This window comes from Melopsittacus undulatus, chromosome 1 (assembly GCF_012275295.1).
Source record: "Melopsittacus undulatus isolate bMelUnd1 chromosome 1, bMelUnd1.mat.Z, whole genome shotgun sequence".
NCBI lineage: Eukaryota > Metazoa > Chordata > Aves > Psittaciformes > Psittaculidae > Melopsittacus > Melopsittacus undulatus.
In genome coordinates, this window is record NC_047527.1 from 16908905 (window position 1) to 16923602 (window position 14698).

The following is a 14698-nucleotide window of genomic DNA, read 5'->3' on the forward strand; positions in this document are numbered from 1 at the left end:
TTTCTGATTTCTTATTCAGCAGACAATCAGTTTTCTGACTGGAAGTTTAGCCATTGTTCTGCATACTGAGCAGAACACAAAAAAAAGATAATATTTGTGAACTGTGTTTTCACTAACAGTTACTGTTTTACAGATTGTATGCTACAAGATTGGATAAAATTATATCCTACTCGTCTTTAAAGTGGCAGCTAAATGGGATCTGTATGTGATAAGAACATACAATTAGCAGCACAATAAGACACAATTAAGGAAGCATTAGTGAACCATTTGTGAAGTTCTCTGGTTAGAAGCAGGGGTGCTTCTAGCCACTTAGTGCCCTAGAAACTTGCAACACCAATAGCTTGTCATAATTTAACACTTCTTGTTTTATGGATACTTTGTATTGAGCACCTTCTGTTCATTATAGTTGTTGAATCTCATTAATTGAAGAAAAACCTAGTTTAATTTACTAGTATTTGAATGTGTCATTGTTTTTTAGGTATTTTAAAGTACATTTTGCAGTAGTCTTATTCTTTCAATTTCAAAAGTACACAAGAGAAAATACAGTATTTTAAGTGATATTAAAGACAAATTCTCTGTCAGTATATAACTGAATACTTTGATTTTTATATTGGATGAAAAAGCAACGTATGTTCTTCTAGGCCTCTGCCCTTTTTTTATCACAACATATGTCCTTATTTCCCTCTTAAGAACAAAACAGTATTCTCTGGAGGAAGCATTTTCTATTGCTGTACACATGACATGTTATCTCAGCTTGTGCACAGGTAAAACACATTTGTTTATTTAACACACATTTATTTTTTATTTAGTGGGATATAATTTAAGTTCTTCAGTTTATACAGAAGTTTTTAAAAGATTGCTTTGTAAGGCAATAAGAAGAATAAATTCTGTCTGTAAGGTCAAAATATTATGGATGAAGCTCATCTCAGGTTTCTTCAGCCATCTAAGAAGTGAGTATCTGGTTTACAATAGTTGTCTAGGTTTCACTCTAGTTAATGGATAAAGATAGGCCCCTCAAGAGCATGATTCATTCCTCTTCAAGAAAATATTCAAGAAATAAGTCCCCACAAACTATATAAGTTTTAGGTAGCTTAGACAAAATAAGATAAATTCAACGTTTTAGGTATACAATCCATCCTAAGAGCTTTAAAAGTTGTCAAAATGGTAAGCTGCTGTCCATAGGGGTAAATAAGCCATTGTTACCTATTTAAACAAATAATAATAGATGCTTGAATTTCAGTTTTGTCAAATTGAAACATACCTATTTACAGAAAAGAAGGTCATATGAAGTGATGATTCTTTCAGGGTTCTGTATTACATAACAGGTACATCGTATTAGCGTTATTTATTATTACTGTAGATAGTATATACTATAATTCATATAATAGCATCTTTTAAGTTCTTTCATGTTTTCTGTTAATTTTATATCCAATTTTTTGTATTGTTATATCAATTATATAGTTCCATTTGCTCAGGCACTCTTGTTAATAATTATCTGCTGCAGGTAAACAATTCTCTGCCTTTACTCATGTCAGTGGGAATATCTCTTCTAGCAGTTTATATACAAACCCATCACTAGCCTTATTTTGATGTCTAGTCTGCAGTGCACCTATATATCAACCCCCACATTTGTCAGTTAAAGTGATTGATCCTTTTTTGGACTGGCTAATAATATTTTTATGAGTTTTCCAAGGGCAGATTGTACAGATTATATTGAATGCTCACATTTATATTTTATTAGGTTTTGTTAATTTTGAAGCAGATGTTTTTTGTCTTCAAATGACATTTGCCATGGATTGTTATTAAGAAAATTCTTTTCAAAGACTAAAAAATAAAGAGAGTAAATACATGCCAAATGCGCAGACAGCAATGACTCACAGAAAACAGGAATAATGAGTTGTTCTAAAAATCAGAATTTCCCTTCTTGTAACAATCTCAGCTGATCATTAGATGCATTACAGTATTTCACAGATGATTTAATAAAAAATAAGTATCCTGGCACAAAAAGAGGAAGGAAGAAGATCTATATTCTATCTCCACTATCTCCACTATACTTCTTCCTGACCTGAGGAAGCAGTTTGATTCACTTGAACTTAAATCAGTCATAAAGCAGTGGACTCAAAACCCCTTACCTGAGTATACTGCTGTTTTAATATTAACAGCTTTCTGCTAGGAGCTCCTATTTGTCAGTTCTTTGTCATGTCTCAGCCAAACTAATCACCTTAAAACTCTTCATATTTGATTTCAAACATGATAACTTTTGGTTACCTTCTCAGATTTTATCTGTGTTTTATTAAGAAATAGTCAACTGACAGTGAAAAAAAAGTTACCACTGGTGATTTGTGGAGCTTTCTCTTTTCAAAATGACTGATTTTAAATCACATATTTGTTCACTTTCTTCTGTTATGCTTTTAGAGAAGAAAGTGCTTCAGACAAAACTGGAGTCAACAGCAATCTTGAAATACGAAATGCAGAAGCAGACCTCTGAATTTGTCTCACTATACTGTATAATTGCTGTGTAAATATTTTATGATAACCCATTAGAACACAAATGTAGCTTATTAATTCTGTTTTTATAGTTTTCCCATGATGCAGCTCTTGATAATAGTTACATGTGATTGTTAAGTTACACTTCAGCACTTGCCTGAATTTTCCATATAGAGTTTGCAACTTAATTCAAAATGGGAAATTGCAGTGGAAGTCCCAAGGACCTTTACTTGGCTGAATGGCAAAATCATATTAATTTAATAGAAGTGCGAAAGTGGTAAAAAAAAAAATATCTGGATTACCTCTGTTAGTTATGTGAGGTTTAGATTGGATATAAGGAAGAAATTCTTTACAGTAAGGGTGGTGAGGTACTGGAATGTGTTGCCCAGGGAGGTTGTGAATGCTCCATCCCTGGCAGTGTTCAAGGCCAGGTTGGATGAAGCCTCGGGTGATATGGTTTAGTGTGAGGTGTCCCTGCCCATGAGAGGAGGACTGGAACTAGATGATCTTAAGGTTTTTTCCAACCCTAACTGTTCTATGATTCTATGATTCTAACACCAAAGAGAAGATTCGACTGCTGCTAAATATTATTTTAAAAATAAGCAGAGCTAGTAAAAAAAATTTCAGCGTTTAATTTGAAGGAAAAATGATGAACATAATTTGGCATCTCATGGCTCCTCCTAAATTAGGACAAAAAAGTATTCAGAAGTGTCTCACAATTTTAAATTACTTTTGTTTGAAATTTTAATAAATATAAAAAGGTTTTCTTTAAAAAAAATATTTTCTTCTTGAAAAGAGAGTATGACAAGATCCTTAGTTAGCCAGGTTTTTAGGTCAATCACAGAAAAAAGGGCAATTTGAAGACATTATATTTTTAATAGAATATTTTTAATGCTTTAAGGATGTATGAATTGGAGGAACTGTAAGTGCCTAGCTTCATCCTTTGTAACAAAATATACCAGATAAATATATTATAGAATATATGGTGAATAAATACAATCTAGTAGCAACACATTAGAGTATTTATCTCCAAATGTCTAACCTGAATAATGAACTAGAACTGGGTCTGTTAGTCTTTATAGCTGCTCTAGTACCTACATATATCTAACTGCTTCTATTTTTTCATCTTTATGGTCAGTAAGCCATTTTCCTCTCCTTTGCTAGCAATGGTGATAAAATTAGGATGTAAATGTTCTGTAGATACGGGGGCCAGAATTAATCCAAAAAGTTATTTTTTTTCTTTTTTGCAAGTGTAAACGCCTGTGATGGGAATGTGTTTCACAGACCTTTGAACTTAAGTGCAAAAATGACATTCTTCCATTGAGTTGTCCTAGTAGCATGACTTCAAAAATTAACTTTTGTGATTCATTATATGTATACTGAAAAGTGTTTGCTGCTTTGGATCAGTTGCTCATTTATTTCACAAAGGTAAAGAGGCACTGAATGTTAATATTCTTAAGAAAAAATAAATATTCCAAGGTAAGTAAAGTGTAAGTAAAACTTACTCTGGAGTACTGTGTCCAGTTCTGGGCAAGAAAGACAAGGAGCTGCTTCAGAGTGTCCAGTGGACAGCCACAAAAATGATCAGGGTCTGGAGCATTTCTTTTCATGAGAAGAGGTTGTCGAAGCTGGGCTTGTTTAATCTAGAGAAGAAGAGACTGAGAGGGGATCTCATTGCCTATAAATATCTCAAAAGTGGGTGCCAGAAGCATGGTGCCAGACTCTTTTCAGTGGTGCCCAGTTGACAGGACAAGGAACAATGGCCATAAACTAGGGCACAGGAAGTTTCACCTCAACATGTGGAAGAACTTTACATTGAGTCTGGCAGATCACTGGAACAGGCTTCCCAGGTAGGTTCTGGAGTTTCCCTTTCTGGAGACATTCAAAACCTACCTGAACGCATTCCTTTGTAACCTGCTCTAGGTGGCCCTGCCTTGGCAGGGATGTTGGATTAGAGGATATCCAGAGATCTCTTCCAACCTTAAAAATTTTGTGATTCTGTGATACAGAGTCTTAACAGAATAAATTCATAAAATGCAATATATATAACAAAACACCTAGAATTATAAAGGAAGATACTGCAGTGAGAATTTAGCTGTGAATTGAGTGGTGGTGAACAGAGAATTTTAAAGTATATTCAACAGCAGAAAAATGGGTTTGTTCCCTAATAACTATAATCTTGTAATGAATATATGTATGTTTGTGTACTTTTATTGTTTCTTTCATATATATATATTTTTTTCATTTGTTATTCATTTACTGCTGTAATGGTATGAAAAATAACTTTAAATACCAGAACAGATAATCATTATATATAATTTTACTTATATTTAAAACAATATATTAATGTATTTTCTTCTCTTTCTCTCTCTTTTTTTTTTCCCCCCTGTTTCGCTTGTTTTTTCTTATTCTGTTACCCTTTCTCTGGACATTGGTGTCTCTTGCTTTTGCTCCTTCCTGCTTCATCAGTGGTTTTTGGCCAGTTTGTATTTTTCCAGACATCACTCCATGATGTAGTTGAAGTGTATGATGGCCCTACTCTGCAGTCATCTTTGTTATCCTCTCTCTCAGGATCTCATTCAGGTATTCTTTAATAGAACTCTTATTAAGATGTTATTTATTTTTATAAACCTAGAAAGATAGTGAAGTCAGGAAAAAACCTTCAATCTACTAGATTCAATTCAGGAAAAACTATTAAATCAGTTTTGAACTAAAAGCCTAAACACTCAACCCTCATTGCATTATTGCATTAATGAATAAAATGAAGTAAAATAGAATCTTTTTTTTTTTAGATTTTTTTTTTCATCTAGTACTTAGTTATTATAGTGAGTGTTTTGGGCTTCTTGCTCTGTGCCTTTATGATTTTTATATAGTTAGCAATCTGAAATGGGTATTATATATTTTAAAGCAGTGTATGTTTGTAGCAAAGTAAAACCGTGTAGGTTATGTGTAACTCAATTGAAAGAGATATGAGGTTTGGGGTTTTTTTTGGTAAATGAAACAAACAACAAATATTCCTAATACCTGAGATGAGTTTAGTTACCCTTTTCTAGAAGAAAGTAATACCTCCAGTATATAATACTGAAATTGCACGTATCTTACAAAGTGTACTGAAGCAGAACAGGGGTTCAGGAGCATTATTTCTAGCTGCAAACATGCTGACAAGTACTTTGAATGCTTCTTTAGTAAAAAGTGGTTATGATAGCTTTGTATTTGCTTTGTTTGAGTAGGTGAATCCCTTCCATTGAGCTCAGGTAACCAGATCACAGTTAGATTTACTTCAGTTGGACCGATAACAGCTAAAGGATTTCATTTTGTTTATCAAGGTGAGACAATCTGGAAAAATGTGTATGTTTATTCTGTCATCACAAATTTTAAATCATCAGAGAGTAATAGACTGAGAATATAAAGGAAAATAATAGCCTGTTAGCAATATCATAGCTTTCACTATTTCTGCATGTTTTGAAAAGTGTTTAGGACCATTCTTTATCTGTATTTTGAATTTTAAATCAAAGATTTAAGAAGCATAAGAGAGGTTTCAAATTTAAGAAGACAGCTATATGAAGCAGCTGTTTCTGTTTGCTGATCTAATTGACTAATGAATGCTAGATCCATCTGGTAGCTCGAACTGGTTTATCTCTCAATTTTAATATGAATAACTGTGTTATTAACTGTGAGTGAATCAGTGATATTACTGTTATTAAGATACATTTTCTTGGTTTACATTATTTGCCTTATACATCAATACTTGCAACTGCAATTCATTCGTTAAATTTAAATCATGAGCTGACAATCAGAGTACACGTTTAGAAGTCCACAGGAATAGATGTAAATATTTATCTGACACAGAAAACATTATTTTTAAACCTTGTAATAGCTGAATATTTCATAGTTGTATTTCAGAGGCATTTTAGAAAGGTTTCAGTGTGGATCTTATGCATTGCTTTTAATCTTGGCAAGAATATCGGTGTTATGCACTTCTAAATAAAAGCTCTGACAACAAGAAGTATGCAATCCATATAGTGAAGATTCATTTGGGGATTGTGAAAATACTCTTTATCTGGCAAATAACCATGTGTTTCCTCCAGTCATTTTGAATACTTGTGGTTCAAAATCTGTATTTGTCCACTAAATCTAAAATGAAGAATCCACAGTTGTTTGTATGTTTGCAGCTGTTCCAAGAACAAGTGCAACACAGTGTAGTTCTGTGCCTGAACCAAGGTTTGGAAAAAGGATTGGAAATGAATTTGCAGTTGGGTCATTGGTTCTTTTTGAGTGCAGTCCAGGCTATATCCTCCACGGGTCAACAGCAATTAGATGTGATACAGTACCAAATGCGTTGGCACAGTGGAATGATTCACTCCCTACATGTGTTGGTGAGTTGTTAAGGCTCTTTAATAGAACTAATTACTGCCTAAAGTGTAGACCATTCTCTCTAGCTGAGTGTGTTCCTTCTATGTTATCTGTACAATGTTTTATTCTTGCTTACTTTTATTCACTTTCTTCTTCATTCAAGGTTAAGATTTTATTCCCCTGTCTATTGTAACCTTGCTGTGAAATTTCACAAGTTTCATTAACAAACTGCTGCTATAAATTACATGCTAGCTTCTCTTACTAGCATCAGTGACAGTGCCTGTCTGTCCCTTAACCAAGACTCAAAAACAAGAGTTTGTTCCCTGACTGCTTGCAAGACTAAGATGCTCTCAACTTGCAGATCTCTAATGAGATATTGCAAGCTATTATAAAGAACACTCCTATTTTAAAGACTTAGAAGTAGTTGCACTAAAATTTCATTATTTGTCAGAAAAAGAACAGTACTATTTCGTATCAAAAATACACTTTGCTTCTAGTCATAAAAGATTAAATTATCAGAATTAAAATTTCAAATTAATGTGCATCCATTAACATTTATAAAGCTGGTTTGCACCAACTGGAAATCTGGAGATTGTGCTGAAAAGCTGTACAGTAAAGAGATAAAATTCGAATGGTACATTTTTCCATAGGTTTATGTCAAGGGTAAATATGCCGTATTTGCATGTTAAATTTTACTAGAGTTTGGCTTGGTTTTTTTTTTTATATGGGAAAACACCAGTTGTTTATAAATGAATTATAATGGGTTATCGTTTGCATAAATGTTCTTGCAATGCCACCGAATTTTTCCACCTGTAACATTTGTTACAGTACTAACTGCATTATATATTAATTTTATGCAAACTGAATACATTAAAAACTACTCATTTTGAGGACCGAGACATCTGAGGAACTCCCTTTCCAGTCATGTATGAGTTAAAGTTACTTTATTTTTCCTGATAGAGAACAGATTTTTTTATAAAAATTATCTTAACCCATTACAAAAAGACATTATGAGCATTAAGAAGTACATAAGAAGATGTACGTGAGTTGGAGAAAAGGGAAATAGAGAACATTTTTTTCATCAGGTTGATTTTGTATCTTTTGTGCTAATAAGCACAAAATAGTTTTCAATAAGCACTGAATAGTTTTCAATAAAATACAAGATTTTTCTTAAAAAAACTAAGCTCTTGCTAGAGAACAAGAGTAAGTAAGCTGGGGTAATATTAATAAAATATGATTAACCAGCTATTATACATGTTTATTTAGACAGTTTCAGGCATAGACACAGAACCACAATTTATATATCAATAAGAAGATGAAGTATATATTTCATTTATTCTCAGTTCATAAAGATTTTGTACTATTTACCTCCTTGAAACGTATTCTTTTTTTTCAGATATGACAACTCAACATAGTGTTGAAATAATTATTTTGACCATTGATCACAATATATTATTGATATTTTAGTATGCAATTTAGCCTATGGAAGACAAAGCTATTTGTCTCTAGGCAAGCTGAACTGAGAAAGGGTTACAGGTCACCTTATGTGTGAAAATTACTGTGCCAATAAAGGTGATAAAAACATATAAGAGATGAAGATTGCATTGAACTAAATCAGTTTGATAATTGAAGTGGTAGACATGACTGTATTAAATTGTCTTAACTTTAGTGAATACTAGAATATTTCCTTACAAATAATAGACATCAATTGTTCTGTCTGTTCATCCTTTTATGAGTAATTATTGAAATATTTTGACAGTGACCTTTAGTTTAGCCATGTAGTTCCCAACAGATTCTATTAATTATATACCACACAAAATGTAGCTACAGTATTCTGTATTAAGATAAGTTGCATTCTCCTACCTATTTTCTAAATCTTTGTATTTATATCTAATGAAATCCATTCAGAACTTAGTAGCACTGCATAGAAGGGATACATTAGCTTCTAATGGTTTTGATAAACCATCTCATTAATCTTTTCCTTCAACTTCTAAAATACAGAATATCTTTATCTAGATTAAGCTGTAATATCCTTTGTCCCTGTCAGAATGATCTAGACAAGATACATTCAAGTTGAATATTCAGAAGATAAACTTGGTGATACTGACTGCCTCTGTTCTGTTTCACACATAATACTTTTATTAGGGGGCTGGAGCACCTCCTGTATGAATACAGGCTAAGAAAGTCAGGGCTGTTCAGCCTAGAGAAGAGAAGGCTGCTTAGAGACCTCATAGCCACTTTCCAGTATCTGAAGGGGGTCTACAAGGATGCTGGAGAGGGACTTTTCATCAGAGACTGTAGTGATAAGAGTAACATGTTTAAACTTAAACAGGGGAAGTTCAGATTAAATATAAGGAAGAAGTTTTTTACTGTGAAGGTGGTGAGGCCCTGGAACAGGTTGCCCAAAGTAGTGGTAAAAGCTCCATCCCTGGCAGTGTTCAAGGCCAGGCTGGACAGAGTCTTGGGTGACATGGTCTAGGGTGAGGTATTCCTGCCCATGGCAGGGGGGTTGGAACTAGGTGTTAAGGTCCTTTCCAACCCTAACTATTCTATAATTCTATGATTCTATGATTCTATTAATCTATGAGCATGGATACAGTGAGTGCAGTCTTGCAAACACACACCAATTTGCTAACTAATGTGATAGATCCATAGTCTGCAATGGGTTAATTCACACACACAATGAGTAAAGCAGTTGAGACTGATGCTTATTAATTATTTAGAAAACATCATATCAGCAACATTAAGAAAGAACATACCATTTTTTACAACATGTTTTGATCTTTAATACTAATATAATTCATAATTATTCAAATTTCATTCTTGATCCCTAAAAATAACAGACTGGCTTTAACTTTCTTGAAGGTCAGATAAGTAAGGGAATTATGACCATGATTCTGCCAGGCAGAAAACTAGTAGGAAAACATAATTTTCATTTTTCAAAAAAATGAAAATTTTGAGATACAAGATTTTATTTTCTTGAGGCAAATATAAATTTTTAATGTATCATAAATTTAAAAAAAGTTTTCAGCCATGGTATGCTGAACATTGTGTAAGCTTTTACAATAACTGTTCTCACTTCTGAAGCTTCATACTTCTTTTCTTGCCTTATACATTTCCTTCCAGTGCCCTGTGGTGGAATTCTGACAAAGCGCAAAGGGACCATTTTGTCTCCTGGTTACCCTGAGCCTTATGACAACAACCTGAATTGTGTGTGGAAGATCACAGTACCAGAGGGAGCTGGAATTCAAGTAAGTATACTTGTAATTTGCTTCTTATCATCACATCTAAGTCTGTTTTTCCTGATGCAAGAATATGAAAAGATCATTTATTCATACATTTTTCTATCCCACTAATGATTCTCACAGTGGAATTTATTAAACATCATTTTTATTCCAACAGTTGTTAAAAGTTGTAAGAACTACAGAAATCTTAAAAGATACACTTGTAACTTTTTTTTGCTTTAAAGAAAACCACCAATACTTTTAAATGATTTAATATGTCAGTGACTCCTAGTAAGCCAGAGGAAATCAAGAGGCTTTCCTGTGATTTTTTTTTTTTTTCCCCAAAGTGAATAAATCTCCTCTAACAGAGTGCAAGTAAGTAGGTTGTTTCAATGGACAAGTTATAAATGTTTTCCTAGAAACTCTTGTCATTGACTCTATAGTTATGGAAGTTCATCGTGGTATAAAGATGCTCCAGTATGTTTCAGCATGAGATGTGAATTTCTCCTTTAATATACTGGCATAATTCTTGTTTACTTACTTAAATTAAGAACTTCATGGAACAGACAGCAGCAAAGCATCCATTAAGCTAAGTCCATTAACAATAATATTTAATAACTTAAATCAGTTTTGAGATTGATTTTGAGGACCACTACATTTAAATGTTTGACTAAAGCTTGAAGGTTTCTTACACAATCAGTAATGGAAGTTAAACACTTGAGAGGATAGTTCAGATTATTTAAATTGCACATTAATTGACTTCCTTGTTTAGGCAGTCACTGTTGCTTTTTGGAAGAATTATCTCTCATCAAAGACTGATTAAATTACTGACTTATTTTAGGTTAGGTGTCTAATGTACATGATATTCTTTTGCTCCAGAGTCACAAGGAAAAGAGATATTTACTGTTTGGTTGGGTTTTTTTTAGTTCTCCCAATTTATTTTTTTTTTCCCCCTGAGCTAGTGGAAAGCCATCCTTCCTTTATATTGTCACTAACAGAATAAGTCATTCATTTATACTTCTATAAATGTAATGACAGCAGGGCAGTTTCAGGGCATACCCTGTATTATTTTAACTATATCTCTAGAAAGTCTAATATTGTAACTAAAGCAGGACAGTCATTAAATATGATATTCATGCTTCATTCTTTGAATCCTATCTGATTTTCAGGGCTATATGTGGAAGATAAAGTCTCAGGTATAGTAAACTGAATACAGGATCAGTAAGTCAGAAGTCATCGTATCATTTTTACTGCATTATCTTTCACAAATAAGCTTTGCTTTATAGTTACTAGTGACAAAAAAAAATGGTCGTCAGAATTCTTTTTTCACTTCATAGGAAGGAAAAACTAATATACATATGTAAAAATGTAATTATTACTATCAAAATCAGCTACTTGAGGCAGCATTTGAAAATGTGGACCGATTTTGTCCAACCTGAAAATACGTGCAAATGTGGATATTCAAGATACTGTGGCAGCTAATGTTTTTGTGTTTATGTAAATGCATAACATATCTGGACATTATTCTTGACCAATATTTATTCCTTCAAAGTAAAAAAAGACACTTTCCAGCTTTAAAGGAGATAAAAAAATGTATCACCAATGCATATTTCTCTATAGAATGTGTAGATGGAATTTTAAGCTATTTAGGTATAACACTATCAATGCGTATGATTATATTGTTGAATTTGTTTAAACTATGATCAGATGTAAATGCTGAGCTGTCTTATATTAAATTGAGAAGCAGACATTTAAAAGTAGATTTAGGTAAATATGAAGCATGCACCAAATCTTCCTTCAGGCAGCTAACATAAATACCTTGTATAACGCAATTAATCTACCATAGTTTCTTATGAAGTTAGAGCAGAAAGACACCTTGAGTAGATGATTCGAAACATCTACTACAGACTCTGTCTCCAAGTCACTGCCTGAAGGCATGTCTGTATTTATTGACTACATGGGGAGGTTAGAGCAAATAGCATCAGTTGAAGTAGAATAGATATTTTAAATTAGGTGGCTTATGATAAATACAAAAACCATGGTCAGCAGCAATCTGGCCCTGGAAACACAGTCAAAACATCTCATAATTCAAATTTTGCTCTGAAAGTTTCCTAGATGCCTGCACTTCCAGTTCTGTGTCTTCAGAAATATTTCTGACAGAGAGAACACCTAAGTTTCATCTAAATACCCTGTGAACCAAAAAATAAATAGCCATGCCTTACAGTTTTCTGAGACCAGATCCACTAGGCTTCCTCCAAGTACTAAAACATGCTAACAGTAAGGGCCTTTCCATTGCTTCACTTCAAAGAAATAAAAATCATCTTTTGCCTGTATTATCTGACCAATTCCTACAAATAAGTACAGTGTTTAAGACCCCCATCCAAGAAACAGGTAGCCAGACTGAACTTTCCTTCTACATAGAAGAAAGTCCAAGTCATATATTTCACCTAGAAAAATAAATTCATTACCTAGTTGTAGTGGAACCGGTGGTTGTTTCTTCTGTTGAAGTTATTCTATTTTGGAAAAAAATAAAGAATAGTTGAAGGAAAAGAGCACTAAAAGAAGCATGATTCTTTAACTTAGTGGCTAAGGTAGACTGTTTTGAGAGAGGCTGGGGTTTTATCCATGCTTCTGTCACTCTTTAAATGATTTTCATTGAACATTTATTTCACTAAATAAAATAAAAAAAACACCTCCAGAAACTTTCCCCTCTAAAACAGGAACAGGAATTTCTCTGTTTTGTGGAGAGTGTTTTCACTATATGAGAACAGATATATCCTCCCTCTTGCAGTCTATCCGCTTACAACTTTACATCTCCTTATGAGTGAAAGGATGTTATCACCTCTGTAAGGAATTAAGTGAATGTTCTGCCATTTGCTTTTACCATGCTAGTGGCTGCTTCTCCTCAGGAGATGAGTCAGTGGTGAAGCTAACCAAACAAAGGAGGTTGCTCTTACCTGAAGGCAGAATTGAACATGGCAAGACAGGCAAATAAATGTGCATCACTGTGGGACTTTTTTTAGCTCTGGATAAACTAGAGAGAATCACAAAAAAACTGCAGTAATTGACGATACAATTTTGTCCTCCCCTGAGATACCTTCTAATATGGGGATCATTCTATATCCAGATGATTCTCACAGCTGCGTGACTTGCCAGAGGTAATATGCGGTTATCAGTAAGGTCACAGGATTCATAAGTCATAATTGGCAATTAAACAATGTTGTAGCACAGTTTTATTCACTTAATTATGGTTTCCAATTCTCTTTAAAAATGTGAGAAACTCACAACTTTTTGTGATTGGAAGCAGTAGAGGCCACAATTTAATCACCTCTGTGCTTGAATACAGAGGAGACAAGTTTATGTTCTTTACCTCACATTTTTCTTCATAGGTGCAAGTGGTGAGTTTTGCCACAGAACACAACTGGGATTCCTTAGACTTTTATGATGGTGCTGACAACAATGCTCCAAGGCTTGGAAGTTATTCAGGTGACTGAGAAGATTTTACAATAAGTAAATCTTTAAACTGCCATGACTTCTTAAATATGATGGATAGTGGTTTAGCAACTTCATCTGCCAGTTCCCTCAGGGCTTGTAGATGCATCTTGCTAGCTCCCATGAACTTGTACTTCTAGTTCTTGTGTGTGTGTTTGTTCTTCCTATTAACAATGGGTAGTATTCTTTCTGATTTAATCAATCATCTCTTAGCAGACTTTAGAAAGCTGGATATTTGAAAATGTTATAACATTGAAATAACATTCAGAGGCTCCCAAACTGGATATCACTCTTAATGGCAGGGTCAAGAAATACAGACATCTAAAACCAAAATGCCTCTTGAAACTGCAAAATAAATAAATTATGCATTCTTTATGCTTATTTTAGGTAAACAAGACAGTCCTATTTGCCTTAATTTGTTTTATTTTCCTTTCTTTTACTTTGTTCATGTCTATGGAATGAGATCACAGACAATATTGTTGTCCTGTCTTGTGCTGAAAAACAAATAGATGATCAGCCACATTTCTAAGAATAGCTCTACAAACTATGTTAAGAGCTGCTTGATATACAGGATTTACTCTTGCTTTTATGAAAACCCTTATGAATATTTCTCTTTTCCTGGATGAAAGCATGTAATATAAATTTATATTAGACCTTGCTTCCCTGAATACCTACAGTTCATGTCTGTGATATTGTGGTGCACTGAAAATGTAATAAAACTTTTATTTGGACAAATACTTGGTAGCATCCATGATGGCAAAATATGGTGGAATTGGTTATATGACCTTCCCCTCTCCCTTACCCCCTTTCCCTTTTTCTCTTTTTATACACACACACTTATGTATTTAGTTCAGTTTCTGTGCATTTCAGTAATATTTTGATTTCTCATTTCAGGAACAACTATTCCTCCACTTCTCAACAGCACATCAAATAATCTGTACCTAAATTTTCAGTCTGATATCAGTGTTTCAGCTGCTGGATTTCATCTTGAGTATACAGGTAATTCAAACATGTTAGATTAATGAAGATCTGTTGCTGATTCCAGACGTCAGATGTACCTAAACAATATGAAAGAGGAATATTCAGTCCTATTGCACATAATCTGCATACCGTTACTTCAGAGTAATTTATAAAATTCACAT

The 14698-nt window shown here is 33.5% G+C and overlaps 1 protein-coding gene across 3 annotated transcripts in view; it reads left to right on the forward strand.

Annotated features, from left to right (window-relative positions):
• Window positions 1-14698, forward strand: part of CSMD3 (CUB and Sushi multiple domains 3) — a 604683-nt gene that overhangs the window by 485105 nt on the left and 104880 nt on the right. For 2 of the 3 annotated variants that reach the window (XM_005150930.4, XM_005150931.4), the window contains 6 exons: window positions 4957-5070; window positions 5718-5813; window positions 6660-6863; window positions 9967-10091; window positions 13454-13550; window positions 14451-14555. In XM_005150930.4, coding sequence (XP_005150987.2) covers window positions 4957-5070; window positions 5718-5813; window positions 6660-6863; window positions 9967-10091; window positions 13454-13550; window positions 14451-14555 — 741 coding nt within the window. The remainder of the gene's footprint in view (window positions 1-4956; window positions 5071-5717; window positions 5814-6659; window positions 6864-9966; window positions 10092-13453; window positions 13551-14450; window positions 14556-14698) is intronic. The other variant, XM_031050517.2, reaches the window with a different exon arrangement.